At 42.9% G+C, this 15,523-nt stretch overlaps 1 protein-coding gene across 1 annotated transcript in view; it reads right to left on the bottom strand.

Annotated features, from left to right (window-relative positions):
- Positions 1–1,509: 1,509 nt before the first annotated feature.
- Positions 1,510–15,523, bottom strand: part of LOC147450661 (aquaporin NIP1-1-like) — a 29,706-nt gene continuing 15,692 nt past the window's right edge. The window contains exons 3-5 of the mRNA XM_086520499.1: positions 1,979–2,182; positions 1,823–1,884; positions 1,510–1,747 (exon numbers count right to left, since the gene is read on the bottom strand). Of these exons, the coding sequence (XP_086376625.1) occupies positions 1,510–1,747; positions 1,823–1,884; positions 1,979–2,182 (504 nt within the window). The remainder of the gene's footprint in view (positions 1,748–1,822; positions 1,885–1,978; positions 2,183–15,523) is intronic.

Raw genomic sequence — 15,523 nt, 5'->3', positions numbered from 1 at the left:
GGATGGTACATCCACAATATGCCTCGAGTATGCTTGAGAAGTACGGAATGCTACCATGTAGACAAACTAGTTCACCATTCGATCAGAATCTAAAGTTGTTTGATGATGTGGATTGTATTGAAGATGCCATTATGTATCACAAGATGGTTGTAGGTCTGATTTACTTGATAATTACAACTATCCTTGTGTTACACACTAGGTGTTGTGACTCGCTTCATGCGATAGCCATGAAAGAGTCATCTTGATGGAGGGAGAAAAATCATGGTATATGTGAAAGTCACTATCAAACTTGGAATTTTCTACGAGAAGAATGCACGTGTTTGAATTTATGGTTACACATATGTTCATTGGGCAGTGACACTATAGAGAAAATCTATTAATGGTTATGCATTTTTACTTGGTAATGGAGTGTTTAGGTTGAGCAATAAGAAGCAATCCACTATCACATTGTCTGGTACAGAGGTTGACTATTGTGGTGCAACTATCGCAGCATGTGAGGACCTTAGCCACAAGAATCAAGTTCTTATATGAACTATTTATGTATTTGAAGATAAAAGTGTCTAAAATGATAAAATCCTCATTGTAACTTTATCTCTTTGACATTTGTCACTACCTTGGGTGTGTGCCTATCTAAGTGTATTGCACCGTAGCCTCAAGTGTTTTTGGTTTGATGGATTTGCCTTATCATAGGGGTCCATTCTACCAAGTATGTCTGCCCAATTTCGTAAGCAGGACAGATTAATGGGTACCAATTAGTTTTTGATGAACATAAGAAAATTTCTCTCTCTCTCTCTCTAAGCAATGGAGGTTCATATATGGGCCACCACCTTGAAATGTTTTAACCGTTTTTGATGCTTTAACATCAACCTGAAAGTCAATTGGGGGCAAAGAGCCCTATCCTTTTTAAAATTTGTAGGTTTTCAGAGCCCTGATTTCGTCCCCCTTTTCTTACTTTGATGTAGATTTTGGGCATGCACCAAGCACTTTAAGAGAACTCAATATGGTATAGAAGAAGATTAATGGATGGGTACTATGCACTTTACACCACTGAGTATCTTTTGATCTATTGTGTCAATTTTGAACTAAGGTGGACTACATGATAGTGTGAACACTGAAAGTGCTACATTAGCATGCAAGGAAGGTGCTTTAGATGTCTATTCCGATTTTGGATTGTTCTATGTTTCAGTGTCCATGTTGTTTATCGAAGAAGACTAAAGACTAGCTTTGAGGAATAAAGCCTTACTTAATTTTGTAAGTGTAATTAAGAAAAATCAACTTCATGGTTCCCATGGGTTTTCAAGAAGAAATAGTAAATAGTAATATCACGACAATAGAACAACACAAAAATGGAATGTTCATATCAATAACAAGTTAGGAAAGTTGTAGAGGATGATATCCCATCAAGTCCATCAAAGTGATGCCTTAGCTTATCAAAGGGGATGGAATAACAAGTAGTAGTAAAATAGGACTTAAATTCCTTACTCAGTATTGAAAGTCCTTTTGACAGGCCTATGAACTTTTTATACTCAAACTCCTTATATAGTCCCTCATAGTTTTCAATTTTGTGAGGATGTTTGCTGGACTGATTTCTCCTTGTTTTGGTAAGCGAATGTTGTTGTAGACCAAGCAACCTATAATTGCACCGATGCTTGGTCCAAATAGGTACACATATAATGCTTTGTATTTACCGGCAATCAGCGCAGGTCCCAATGATCGAGCTGGATTCATGGATCCTCCACTTATGGGGCTACATTATATCACATGTCTCCAAATTAGCACATGAATATCTAAAGCAGTATCTCATTGGATAAATATTACTCACCCTGCCAGAAGAACATTCATGGTAATAGTTGCACCTATTGCAAGTCCGGCCATGCTCCCCACCTACGTCATGAAAGAGTTTTGCTTTATCTTTAATGTGAAAAAATGCAAGGTAATCAAGAAATTTGTTTACTCATTTTCTTGTCATATTACGCACCGAGCGAGTATCGGTGCCTACACCTGAAATCACAAAAGTAAGAATGAAGGTGATTATGAGCTCCATAACAAAGGACTGCAGGTAATCATCATTGAATGGTTGATTAACCACGTGCTCAACTAAATATCGTGAATGGAAAATAAGCTTCAGCGTAAATGTTGCTTTGATGGATGCTAGAATTTGAGCCACTAGATACCAAGGTACCTGCAAGCATACCAGGCCCAGGTGATAAATTAGTTTAATTCCTTACAATCTCTTCAATCAAAGAAAGAAATACATCATATGATACTAGTGTTCTATATTTTGTAAAGATAAGCTTTGTGGGTAGGCATGGGATCAAAATTTACAAGTTGACCTCTCTCTCTCTCTCTCTCTCTCTCTCTCTCTCTCTCTGTGTGTGTGTGTGTGTGAGAGAGAGAGAGAGAGAGAGAGAGAGAGAGAGAGAACACGTGCACGCATGCGGGTATGTCAAATGATATGTTATTGATGGTTATAGCCCCCTCAAAATACAACAAAGATGGGAGGAACTTAGGATCCTATGTTAAGAGGAGCCAATATGATAAAGCCATGCCAAGATCGCTGCTTATACCAAGATCATTGCTTTTACATTAGTTGTTGCTATTTCTACTAATTTAAAGTTTCATTTAACTTTGAAAGCATTGCCACATGAGGCACAAAAACAATGTTGATCCCAAACTCATATTACCTTTACTACAAAGTGATGCATACCTTATGGTCAGTCTACAATGGAAAGGTAAGACTAGTATTGAGGAGCATTAGCATGGTTCCTGATGGCTAAGTTGGATCTTCTCATATCACAAGGAGCAAGATACCACAAGCCGAGTAGGTGGCCAAAACGAGTTTTTCTTGGTTACTTTACGGAGTTACTATGTAGAGCATGTAGGTTCATGATGTGACTTAGGAGGAGTCTCCATGGAGGAACCTTGGGATTGAGTAACACCCATATTGAATGAGGGATGGAGTAATGGGATCAATGGTCCGAGTTGAGGGGTGGGATCTCGAGGCGCACTAAACATGGCCGCACAAAAAGCGAAGCATAGTAAACTCGACCAGCGAAAAAAATGAGGTGCGTTGTCGAGTTTTGAACCGGTGGCCTTGTAGTCCGGGTTGAGGGTCGCATAGGCTAACCACCTCACCCGCACGCGCATCATGTATGCCTAGGCATTTTTATGGCATTATATTGTGAGGCGATATGCATTTTGCAAGCTGTCCAGGTTTAGTGCCCGTCCAAGTTTAGTTTTTTATTTGATTGCTACAGTTGCGATTTCCTCTGCTTTCGTGCGCGAGCTTCTCCGCCTTTGATTCCATTGCCTCCCTCTTAAATATGGGTGTTACTTAGTCTTGAAGAGGAAGGAAGGCAATTAAAGAAGTGACACTTGATGGGATGTTTCCTCACGCGCATACACACACGAGAAAGAGAAAGGGTAAGATTTCCAAACTCTAACTGCACCCTTTTGAGGTGCAATTAGTGGTGGAGGAGGGAGGGAATAATCATAAATGGTACTCCCCTTACTAAAACTCTTGAATTTCAAGGTGACAATAAATTTTTCCCGATTTATCTTCAAATCATCCATCCAATTTTTTATGGTTGGCATTCGCATCTATGACAATAGACATTTGCATTTTCATATGAATAGGGTGACACAATTTTGAGATTGGCTTTTATCCGGTAGAATCTTGGAGTATCCCTTCTGGATTGAAAAGTAAAAGGAAAGTGGCAGCACAGAAGAAAAACACAAGCAACAGGATGTTGGTGATGTGTGAGGCTGCTCGGGGAGCATTGTGGTGTGCAACAAGGGGAGGGCAATTGAGAGGCAAGGCACGCTGTCAAGAAGTTCACAAGACAAGTGAGAGGAAAGGCATGTTGTGGGAGTTCGCAGTTTGGCAAACAAGAAACACACTTATTTGAAGAAGAAAAACACTCAATATCCAGCCATGGAATCTCTACTCTCAAATGAACATGATATCAACACAAAAAATCGATTCTCTTTCATCGAACTAGTCAGTCTTCAACCCAATTGTAGAAGTTTAGTGCCAATTTTCCAAGTGAGAAACCATGGAGTATTCCTTCAATTCACCATCAACACCCAACCATGGAAGCTTAAGGACTTCCATACACACTTTATATCACCTTTTGAGGAGACTAAACCCTACTTAGGAGCCTCACACACCCAAACATAGGAGGGTTGCAGAGTGGGACTTCATTAGACCACCATAGCGAAACCATGTGTATGATTGATTAGTACACTAAAAGTGCAATTTTTTGTTCATATCAACTGATCCCTATCTTGGACAAGGACAACACCATCGTTGATGTGGCATTTTGAGCCGATTTTAACCATTTTCATATACTTTTGGCCAATTTTTTTCGGTCATTTTTGACCCAAAATATCCGTTTTTACCTTAAAAATGCCAAATGAGCCGAGGGAAATCCCTAAATTTGTGAAATAATTTGCCAAATTTCAATCTTTATTTTAAAATTCGTCTCTTTGATTTTTATGAAATCTGGTCACGTTTCCCATACTAACACATACCACCTGCTATTTTTGGACATATTTGCTCGCATCAACCTTTCAAGATAAGACGAGTGCTTGACCGCATTGCACGAGGTCCTTCAAAATTCGCAAAGCATACTAGAGATCATTTGCATTAGAAAAGCACTTACGGTGGTGCATCTAGGGCCATAACTCCATGTTGGGACATGTACACGACCATTCCCATACAAAGAAAACTATGTACATGATAGAAATTGTTCTTATTGATCCAAAAGGCATAGAAAGTGAGTTTTTAAGAGATTTTCACATTACATGCATGCCACAGGAAAAAAAACACAATCAGGCATCTGCATTCTCATTTCAATGCCTATTTGCATTAAACTCTACACATGAGGTTATTGATTGCAGTGTTCGGGAAAAATCATTTTCACAAACATACAAAAATCTTTCCAAGACAAATTTGAACCGGAAATTTTACAATACTAGTAGCCAATATTTTTGCAAAATTACACTATTTTCCATTGTATTTTAAGCAAAATTTTCTCCTTTTTTGCCCTCCCCTCAACCAACTACTTTGATTTTGCAACTGGCTCAAGGCTAAGCTGAGGCACACTTTTCCCAAACACTGTTCACAAGAGTATGGAGAGAATTGATGGAAAAGGAGGAAAATTCAACATTGAAATATAACACACTGCAAAGATGCTCAGCGTTTTTAACACATCTAATCTCTGTCAAAAGGTCATGACATTTTAAAGTTCGGATCAAACACAATCAGGCATCTGCATTCTCATTTCAATGCCTATTTGCATTAAACTCTACACCTGAAGTTATTGACAACAGTGTTCGGGAAAAATCATTTTCACAAACATACAAAAATCTTTCCAAGACAAATCTGAACCGGAAATTTTACAATACTAGTAGCCAATATTTTTGCAAAATTACACTATTTTCCATGTATTTTAAGCAAAATTTTCTCCTTTTTTGTCCTCCCCTCAACCAACTACTTTGATTTTGCGACTGGCTCAAGGCTAAGCTGAGGCACACTTTTCCCAAACACTGTTCACAAGAGTATGAAGAGAATTGATGGAAAAGGAGGAAAATTCAACATTGAAATATAACACACTGCAAAGATGCTCAGCGTTTTTAACACATCTAATCTCTGTCAAAAGGTCATGACATTTTAAAGTTCGGATCGTGCAACAAAAGGGAGGCTACATTTGTTTGAATCCTTGCACAAACAATTTTTCCTCTACCTAGACACCTTGACAAAGAAATATATATGAATGGATAAGCATTCATATCTCTTTAATAAGATATAATATTTTCCAGACTTTTGAGGGATGGCAAGGATGACACACACAGAGACTCCATGCGCTTTTGCATTTTGCACACATGTCCGAGGGTTAGAAAAATACATTTTTCCTAACCGGTCAAAATAAGGGGAAACTTGAAATTCTCCCGATTTTTAAGTCAAAATTTTAAGCTTTTGCCGACAGTTACACTAAATCTTGTGTAAATTTGCCGGTTTTCTGAAAGGCAACCTCAGAATCTAACCGGGATTTTATAATTTCAGCCGGTTAAAATACACTAGACCCCGGTTTTTTTCTAACACTGCCCAATGGGGACTCCATGTGTTTACAGACAAGAGATCCCCGTATTTCTTCTTTCCAGATTCCAAGCTCCCAACAATGTTTCCCTGGGTGGTGACTAATGTTTCCCAAGGGTGGCAAAGAGAGAAAGGGGAAGATAGCACTACACTAAGCTCCTATGCTTGATATAGGCAATGTAGGGAGAGAGGGACAAACAGTGCTACACAAAGCTCACCATGGAGGGGGGACAAAGATTGGCCATGGGGAGCCTCCACATAGGCGCGGCAGTGCCACAAGAGGCACCACATGCTTTGAATTCTAGATTATTACCTTGATTATGTAACATCGATTTAGAGAAAGGAGCAAGGTTAGCTATGCCACGTGATCACAAATGATTGGGTTCTTTTAATAAAGGCGAGAGGATCAGAGAGAGCAATGGCGTTAAAAAAAATTGATTTAAAATATGTGCATGTAGCCGGTGAGAGAGAGAGAGGAGCACTGCAGCAATCGACAGCTCTGAGATAGAGAGAGAAAGGCAATCGAGGTACTGTGTGTGTGTGTGTGTGTGTGTGTTGGAAACGACGTCACTTGGAATGCACAGATTGCGGGATACCCACAACAGGAGCATGGACAAAAAGCTTTAGGCAGTTTTCAGCAGAGGCAAAGTGATGGCCTTTGTCCAGATGAAATCACCTATGCGTGCATATCGACAACTGAGAGAGAGAGAGAGAGAGAGAGAGAGAGAGAGAGAGAGAGAGAGAGAGAGAGAGAGAGAGAGAGAGAGAGAGAATTGAGGTACTGCGCACACGTGTGTGTGTGTGTGTGTGTGTGTGTGTGAGTGAGAGAGAGAGAGATAGATAGATAGATAGATTGATTTATCGTCCACGTAGGTCATATATGACCCATGGGACCATCACAAAAGACATTACATCGACTTGTTGCTTCTAAGTGAAGCCATCGGATACATATTAGTTAAGGACTCAGAGTCCAATCATTGGGATAAGGGGAAAAAAAAAGGAAACAAGATCTAGGGAGGGTTGGACAGAGCCTTTTTGGGGGCTCAAAATTCTTGAATGATGGCTTTACCACCTCGATAGACTGCCCATTTACCTTGCTTGCGGGCTTCGTGCATTTTCTTGAGCTCGCTCTTTTTTATCTTCAATTGAGTTGTGGTCAGCTCCTCGTTGATCCAAATCTTTGTCTCTTTGAGGAGTCGGGCTTGTCGTAGTAACTGCATCTTATCCTCTCTATCTTTGAAAGTAAGAAGACAGTGTTCGGGTGGCACTTGTCTGTGTGTATCGTTGATCCAAGAAACCTTTTCAGGCTTGATGTTAATTGGTTGAAGGATGTCGTTGAGCTTGGTGATCTCTTCTTCGAGAGTGTCCTCGATGGTACACCATGGCGAGGGGAGCCCACCAATGCGAACCTTGAGGGCATTTTCTTCTTGAAGTCTTTGTTCGCGGAGCTCTGTTGTCACGCAGGTTTTGACTTTGGCAAAGGCGATCGATTGGGCTTGAGTGACCTTTGATTCGACTTCTTTTGCTTTGTCGGCGGCAAGCTCGACCATGGAGTCAAAGCGTGCCTCAAGCTTGCCAAGGCGAGCTTTGAGGTCGCGATTCTCCTCCATTACCTGATTGAGGGCTGCTTGGAGTTGAGCAATTTGTGTGAGCTTGCTTGGGGCTGCAACGATTGTTGCGAAGCTTGGTCGGCTCTTTGTGGAAGGCTTAGAAGTGTTCATTCTGGGAGAGGGTCGACTACCGTGGGAACAAACCCTAGGTAGAGAGTTTGTTTGAACAGGCTTAGGCGGTTCCAAGCAGAGCGTGAATCGGGAGTATCCTTTGATTCGATTCGACCTACAAGTGACGCAACAAGGGGGAGCACAGGGCTTCAAGAAACAATCTCTGCCCAGTGCTCTCAAAACAAAACAAAAGCTAGAAGCTCGTGTAGCCGAGATTAAACCAGAAGCAGCTCGTCCAGCCGAGAGTGAACCAGAAGTTCGTGCAGGCAAGACCTTCGTGCAGGCAAGAACTTCGCCGGGGCTGTGAAACCTTCGACCTGCAGAGGAGAGGCCAGGGCGGTCCTGAGCTTGTAAGTGGGCAGGGCTGCGGAGTTCAGATGGGGCAAGGCTGGGCTGTTAACGCCCCCCCACAGGGCAGCCCCTCGCCCAGGGGGAGACTAGGGGATGCCTGTAGAGAGAGAGAGAGAGAGAGAGAGAGAGAGAGAGAGAGAGAGAGAGAGAGAGAGAGAGAGAGTTGCAGTCCCTTCCGCCTTCGCCATCGGAAACGGCTTCTCTTGGAATGCGCTGATTGCGGGATATCCACAACAGGAGCAGGGACAAAAAGCTTTAGGCTGTTTGCAGCAGATGCAATAAAGTGATGGCCTTTGTCCATATGAAATCACCTATGCGTGCATCTTGAAGGCATGGAGGGCCAAGTAGCTCTGGGCTGTTTTTAGCAGATGCAAAGAGAGAAATTGCAATCACCTACACGTGCAGCTTGAAGGCATCTCGCATCATGCAAGATGTTGGTATCGGCCAAAGAGTTCACAAAGATATTGTTATTTAGGGGTTGTTGACAAAAAACTTTATGCTTGGCACTGCCTTGTCTGTGTGTGGTCGATATGTATGCCAAATGTGGTGCACTTCAAAAAGCACAGAAAGTGCTTGAGGAGCTTCCTATCCGGAACGTCTTCTCTTGGAGTGCATTGATTGCGGGATATGCACAACAGGAGCATGGCTAGAAATCTTACCAGTGCGGCAGCAGCAGGATACATTTGCGATAGTGAATAACACATACTTAGCCAACACATTAATCAGTATGTATATTAAGCCTGGTCTACTTGTACGAGTGTAACAAGTCCTTGACGAGCTGTTGTGCTTGGCACTGCTTGATATGTAGTTCACGATGATATTGTTATTCAGGGACTGTTGACAAAAAACTTCGTGCTTGGCACTACCTTGCCTGTGTGTGGTCGATATGTATGCCAAATGTGGTGCACTTCAAAAAGCACAGAAAGTGCCTGAGGAGCTTCCTATCCGCAACGTCTACTCTTGGAGTGCATTGATTGTGGGATATGCACAACAGGAGCAGGGCCAAAAATCTTACCAAGGCAGCAACAACAGGATACATTTGCGATAGTAAATAACACATACTTAGCCGACACATTAATCAGTATGTATATCAAACGTGGTCTACTTGTCCAAGTGTAACAAGTCCTTGACGAGCTGTTGTGCTTGGCACTGCTTGATATGTATGCCGAATGTGGTGCACTTCAAAAGCACCTTGAGGAGCTTATTGTTTGAAACGGCGTCTCTTGGAACGCACTGATTGCGGGATACCCACAACAGGAGCGAGGACAAAAAGCTCTAGGCTGTTTTCAGCAGATGCAAAGTGATGGCCTTTGTCCAGATGAAATCACCTACACGTGCATCTTGAAGGCATACAGAGCCAGGTAGCTCTGGGCTATTTTCAGCAGATGCAATTGTTATTTAGGGGCTGTTGATGGAAAACTTTGTGCTTCCCATTTCCCTGCCTGTGTCTGGTCGATATGTATGCCGAATGTGGTGCGCTTCAAAAGCACAGAAAGTGCTTGAGGAGCTTCCTGTCCGGAACGTTGTCATTTGGAATGCATTGATTGCGGGATATGCACAACAGGAGCAGGGCCATAAATCTTACCAAGGTAGCAGGATACATTTGCGATAGTGGGTTACTTGAAAATAACACATACTTAGACAACACGTTAGTCAGTATGTATGTCAAGCATGGTCTACTTGTCCGAGCTCAATAAGTCCTTGACAAGCTGTTGTGCTTGGCACAACCCGATATGTATGCCAAATGTGGTGCAATTCAAAAGCACCTTGAGGAGCTTATTGTTTGAAACGGTGTCTCTTGGAATGCACTGATTGCGAGATACCCACAACAAGAGCAGGGACAAAAAGCTTTAGGTTGTTTTCAGCAAATGCAAAGTGATGGCCTTTGTCCAGATGAAATCACCTACGCATCCATCTTGAAGGCATGCAAAGCCAGGTAGCTCTGGGCTTTTTTCAGCAGATGTAGTGAGAGCAAATGCAATCACCTACACATGCAGTTTGAAGGCATCTGACATCATTCAAGATGGGCAAAACAGTTCACGATGATATTGTTATTCAGGGGATGTTGACAGAAACTTCGTGCTTGGCACTGCCTTGGTTGACATGTATGCCAAATGTAATGTACTTTATAAAGCACAAAAAGTGCTTGCTGTATGGAATGTAGTCTATTGGAATGCACTGATCGCAGGATATGCTCAACAGAGGTAGGGACAAGAAGCTCTGGGCTGTTTTCAGCAGATGCAAAGAGAGGGCTTCTATCCAAATGCAATCGCGTACTCTTGTATCTTAAAGGCATATGGTGCTGATATGGGCGAAGGAATTCACGATGATATTGTTAGCCAGGGGACTGTAGAAAAGAAACATTGTACTTTGTGCTGCCTTGGTTGTCATGTATGCAAGATGTGCTATACTTCATAAAGCACTCTTTGTATGCACACAGACACTCCACACACACAACCCCACCCCCGCACGCACACACAGTCGATTCTCTCTATGTAGCACTCACTTATTTTCACAGGGCAGAGCAATATCCTCTACACAAGCAAACATCAAGAGGAAGAGATGACTCTTTCTTTTGTGATCTCACTCAAAGACTGTGCTAAGAACAAGGATTTGTACTAAGGTAGCAGGATACATGATGATATTTGCGATAGTGGGTTACATGAAAATAACACATACTTAGCCAACACGTTAGTTTGAATGTATGTCAAGCGTGGTGGGCTTGTTTGAGCACACCAAGTCCTTGACGAGCTTTGGACTGTTTTTAGCAGATGGGAAGCGAGCAAATGCTATCACCCATCACTCACACGTGCATCTTGAAGTCATGTGTCTCTATGCAAGATGCTATTGAAAAGAGAAATCGTGCTTAGCAATGCCTTCGTCGATTGGAATGTCAAATGTGGTGCACTTCAGAAACTAAAAGGGCTAGAGGAGCTTACTTTTCGGAATGGCGTGCACTGATTGCGGGATACGCACAAGAGGAGCAAGGCTAGAAAGCTCTAGGCTAATTTCAGCAAAATGCAAGGTGAGGGCCTCCGTCCCAATGCAATGACCTACACATGCATCCATAAGGCATGTGACTCTATGCAAGATGCTTATATGGGCTTAAAAATTCATTTTGATATTGTTAGTCAGGGGCTATTGTCGTGCTAAGCAATGCCTCGATCGATATGTATGCCAAATGTGGTGCACTTCAAAAGCACAAAAAGTACTTGAGGAGATTCCTGTCCAGATGTCATCTCTTGGAGTGCATTGATTGTGGGATACGCGCAACAAGAGCTGAGCCAGAAAGCTCTAGGCAGGTTTCAGCAAATGTGAAGTGAGGGATTGTCTCCACATGCAATCACAAACGCGTGCATCTTGAAGGCATGTGGCTCAATGCAAGATATTGATATGGGCATAAAAATTCATGCTGATAGTGTTAGTCAAGGGCTGTTGCAAAATATCAGTGTGCTTAGCAATGCCTTCGACGATAATTATGCCAAATGTGGTGCTCTTGTGAGGGATGTTGTCTCTTGGAACACACTGATTGTAGGATATGCCCAAAAAGGGCAGGGTCAGGAAGCTTGGGACTTTTTCAATAGATGCGAAGTGAGAGACGCTATCACCTATGCATGCATCTTGAAGATATGTGGCTCTATGCAAGATGCTCTTGAAAAGAGATGTCATGCTTGGGCTTAGCAGACTCCTGAGGGCATTTGGGAATGACCCCGAGGAGCTGTGGCCAACAGGAGCAGGGCTAGAAAGCTAGTGCTTGAGAAGCTTCATGTCCTGTACATTGTCTCTTGGACGTGCATTGATTGCGGGATACACACAATAGGAGCAGGGCCAGAAATCTCTAGGCTGTTTTCATTGGATGCATCCCTCTCCCGATGCAATCGCACGCACAACAGCAGCAGGGCCAGAATGCTCTAGGCTGTTTTTAGTGGATGCAAAACAAGGACCTCTCCTACTGCAATCACACAAGCGTGCATCTTGAAGGCAGGTGGCTCTATGCAAGATTTGTGTTGGTTGATTTGTGTACCAAATGTGGTGCACTTCAGGAAGCACAAAAAGTGCTTGAGGAGCTTACTGTTTGGAATGGCGTGCACTGATTGTGGGATATGCACAACAGGAGCAGGGTAAAAACCTAGTGCTTGTGAAAAGAAATGTCGTACTTGGCATTGCGTTGGTCGATATGTGTTCCAAATGTGGTGCACTTCAGGAAGCACAAAACGTGCTTGAGCTTACTGTTTGGAATGGCGCGCACTGATTGTGGGATATGCACAACAAGAGCAGGGTAAAAAGCTAGTGCTTGTGAAAAGAAATGTCGTACTTTGGCATTGCGTTGGTCGATATGTGTGCCAAATGTGGTCACTTCAGGAAGCACAAAAAGTGCTTGAGGAGCTTACTGTTTGGAATGGCGTGCACTGATTGTGGGATATGCACAACAGGAGCAGGGTAAAAAGCTAGTGCTTGATGAGCTTCTTGTCCGAGACGTCGTCTCTTGGAGTGCTCTACGCAAGATGCTGATATGGCCATAAAAATTCACGTTGATATTGTTAGTCAGGTGTCTTTGAAAAAGATTTCATGCTTGACAATGCCTTGGTTGACATGTTTGGTAAATGTGGTGCACTGCAAAGAGCACCAGAACTTCTCAAAAAGCTTCTTGTTTGGAGTGTGGACTCTTGAAACGCACTGATTGTAGGATTTTTCCCACAAGGACAGGGCTAGAAAGCTCTAGTTTGTGTGCAATAGATGCAAAACGACGACCTCTCTCTTAATTGCAGGATTTTCTCCAAAAGGGTAGCACCAGAAAGCTCTAGGCTGTTTTCAACAGATGCAAAGCGAGGGTTCCTGGAGAAAGATGTCATGATTGGTCGTGTTTTGATCGATATGCATGCCAGATGGGGTGTCCCAAAGATTGCGACTTTGTGTATGTGTGTGCGTGTGAGCCTACGAATGGACAATAAGACAGATTCAACATACCCTGAAACCAAGTACATCAAAAGTAGCACAGGTAATGGTAGGCATGATACCAAAAGTGAATGCAACAGTCAACAAGTTTGCAGAAATCGCCATATGGATGCCGATGGCAGAACATATGTGATTGAGAAGGTGGTGGAACAATGTAAGGAAGGTCTACAAGCGGATTCATCCAAGATTGCGCGTTGATCCACACGATTGATACAAAAGGTACACTTATATTCCGTATTTTGATTTCCTTTATGTGATCTCGAAAGTACTTAGATTGCATCATGTACACATTAAAGCAATGAATTTACCTCATTTTCATTCAAAAGATTGTAGATGAAGGTGACAAGGGTTGCAGAATTTTTGTGATGCCCAACAAAGGGACACATGGACAATACACAACGTCATGGCAACGTGGAATGATACATGTCTTCATAAAACATCGGTAATGAGTGCTTTCTTGTAAAGTTGTAGTATTTTCACAATAAGAAAGTCTCTCCAACACTGGAGGAGAAGCATAAGGCCCCCTTCAACATTGAAGGGGATAACAGTGGCGGGAGAAGGGCACGTTCCTTATGGTATTATTATAAATGTGGAGAATGGTGCCAACTCCACATCATACATACGTATGGTTTTTTCTTTTCTTTATGGGTACAAGCATCGTAAACGCACGAAATGCATCTCTCTCTGTTCTAATTATAATGTGCAAATTTTCATATCCACACATCTTCTACTACAAAATCTCATTTGTGATGCGAGGTCATAGAGTTTTTGGCGAAAGCTTTGAGGAGAGATGCTATGGAGATTTTTGAATAAGAGACGATATGAGATGAAAGGTACAACATTGCTCCTCTTGTTTAATTCACACCATTTTTTCAGCAAATCAATCAAGGCATACTAGTTTATAGAGCTTTCCACTAAGCTAACCCTACCATCCACTATGTTGCACCCGCCTTTGCCATCCCCATAGGCAAAATCCTTTCTTCGGCTCCGCCATCCAACAATTTAAGAGCGGCTTTCCTAACACATAAAATACTTCTCTCTTTATGTGCCTTTCCTAACATGCATGGCATCTTTCTCTATATCACCCTTTGTCTATCCTTCATGTGCTCTACCTAGGCTCCTAGCCGCCTCTTTTGCATTGTTTCCAACGTACGAACCAAAGGCACACAGAGAAAGATGGTGCTACTAGTTTTCTATTATAATTCACATTGGCGATTGTACTACTTGAAAGGATTATTTAATACTACTTATTACTACTACTGGCTCTCTTCTTATTATATTCAATTTCTTATCAGATTCCCTCGAATCCAGTACTTTCCTCCTACGGAGAACCTCATCTAAAATGGAGGTGTTGAAGTTTCGAACTGGAGACAATGGGAGCTTTGACTACTCACGAGCTCGGCTAGCCACGATGTCTGTGCGCTCGACGTTGCATTTGATGAGGATTGGTTAATTTTATAAAAAAACGCATGGGTTCCTTGCCTTGCGTCGTCCTCGCCTCCACTCTTGCTTCGTCCCTACTTCGTTGCTGCCTCCTGCTTCGTGGCAGCCTCCCCCCCTCTTTCCTATGCAGCATCGTGCCTCCTGCTTCGTTGCAGTGTCCCCCCCTCTTTCCTGTGCAGCATCACGCCTACGAGCCCGCCCGGGGATCTTTGATGATTCTTCTCAATAAAATCTTTAACGTGATCGGGTACCCCATACTTCTCTCAAGGTAAATAAAATTGTACACTTGTTTCCCACCTTTATGTTGCAGCTACTAGGTATGCTTCCATATATTATTGGCTCTAAGTTGCATTTCATTAATTAATTTGTCAAGGATATTCTCCTACACCTTAACCATTAAACCTAGCCCCTCAGTTAAACCCGACGCACACGCTCACCTGCTCTGCTTCGCAAGCCACCCCCCCCTTTTCCGGCATCGCCTCTGCTGTTGCAGAGAGACTTCTGTGACCCCCTGTTCCCCAAGCGGACTTTCTGCAAGAACAGCCGAGACTGTAACATGCTCTAATGCTCCCACCTACGACATAGCGAAGCCTCAAGAGTATGCAGACGATTGTTCTCAAGCTCACGAAGCAGATTCCCCTCTCTGCGCAACGTCGAAGCTGAAGGAGAGAGAGAGAGAGAGAGAGAGAGAGAGAGAGAGAGAGAGAGAGAGAGAGAGAGAGAGAGAGATGCTATCGGTGCATCTCGAGCCTTGTCTCTGAGCGGCCTCGCGCCAGAGATTGCCTCCGCACGTGCGCCACTGTGAGAAGCCCACCCTCGCCGACCCTTGTTCCTTCGGCTCCGCGCTGCACCCTCCATCATGACGTCTGTCGTCAAAACACGCCGCCTTTGTCTCCACGTGCCAACCCACCCAGCGAAAATATATTTTTAATGTCCAAAATACCCCTCAAAT

The sequence above is a fragment of the Adiantum capillus-veneris genome, chromosome 9, assembly GCF_014529385.1.
Source record: "Adiantum capillus-veneris isolate H3 chromosome 9, ASM1452938v2, whole genome shotgun sequence".
Taxonomy (NCBI): Eukaryota; Viridiplantae; Streptophyta; class Polypodiopsida; order Polypodiales; family Pteridaceae; genus Adiantum; species Adiantum capillus-veneris.
This window is presented reverse-complemented; position numbering and strand designations above follow the sequence as displayed.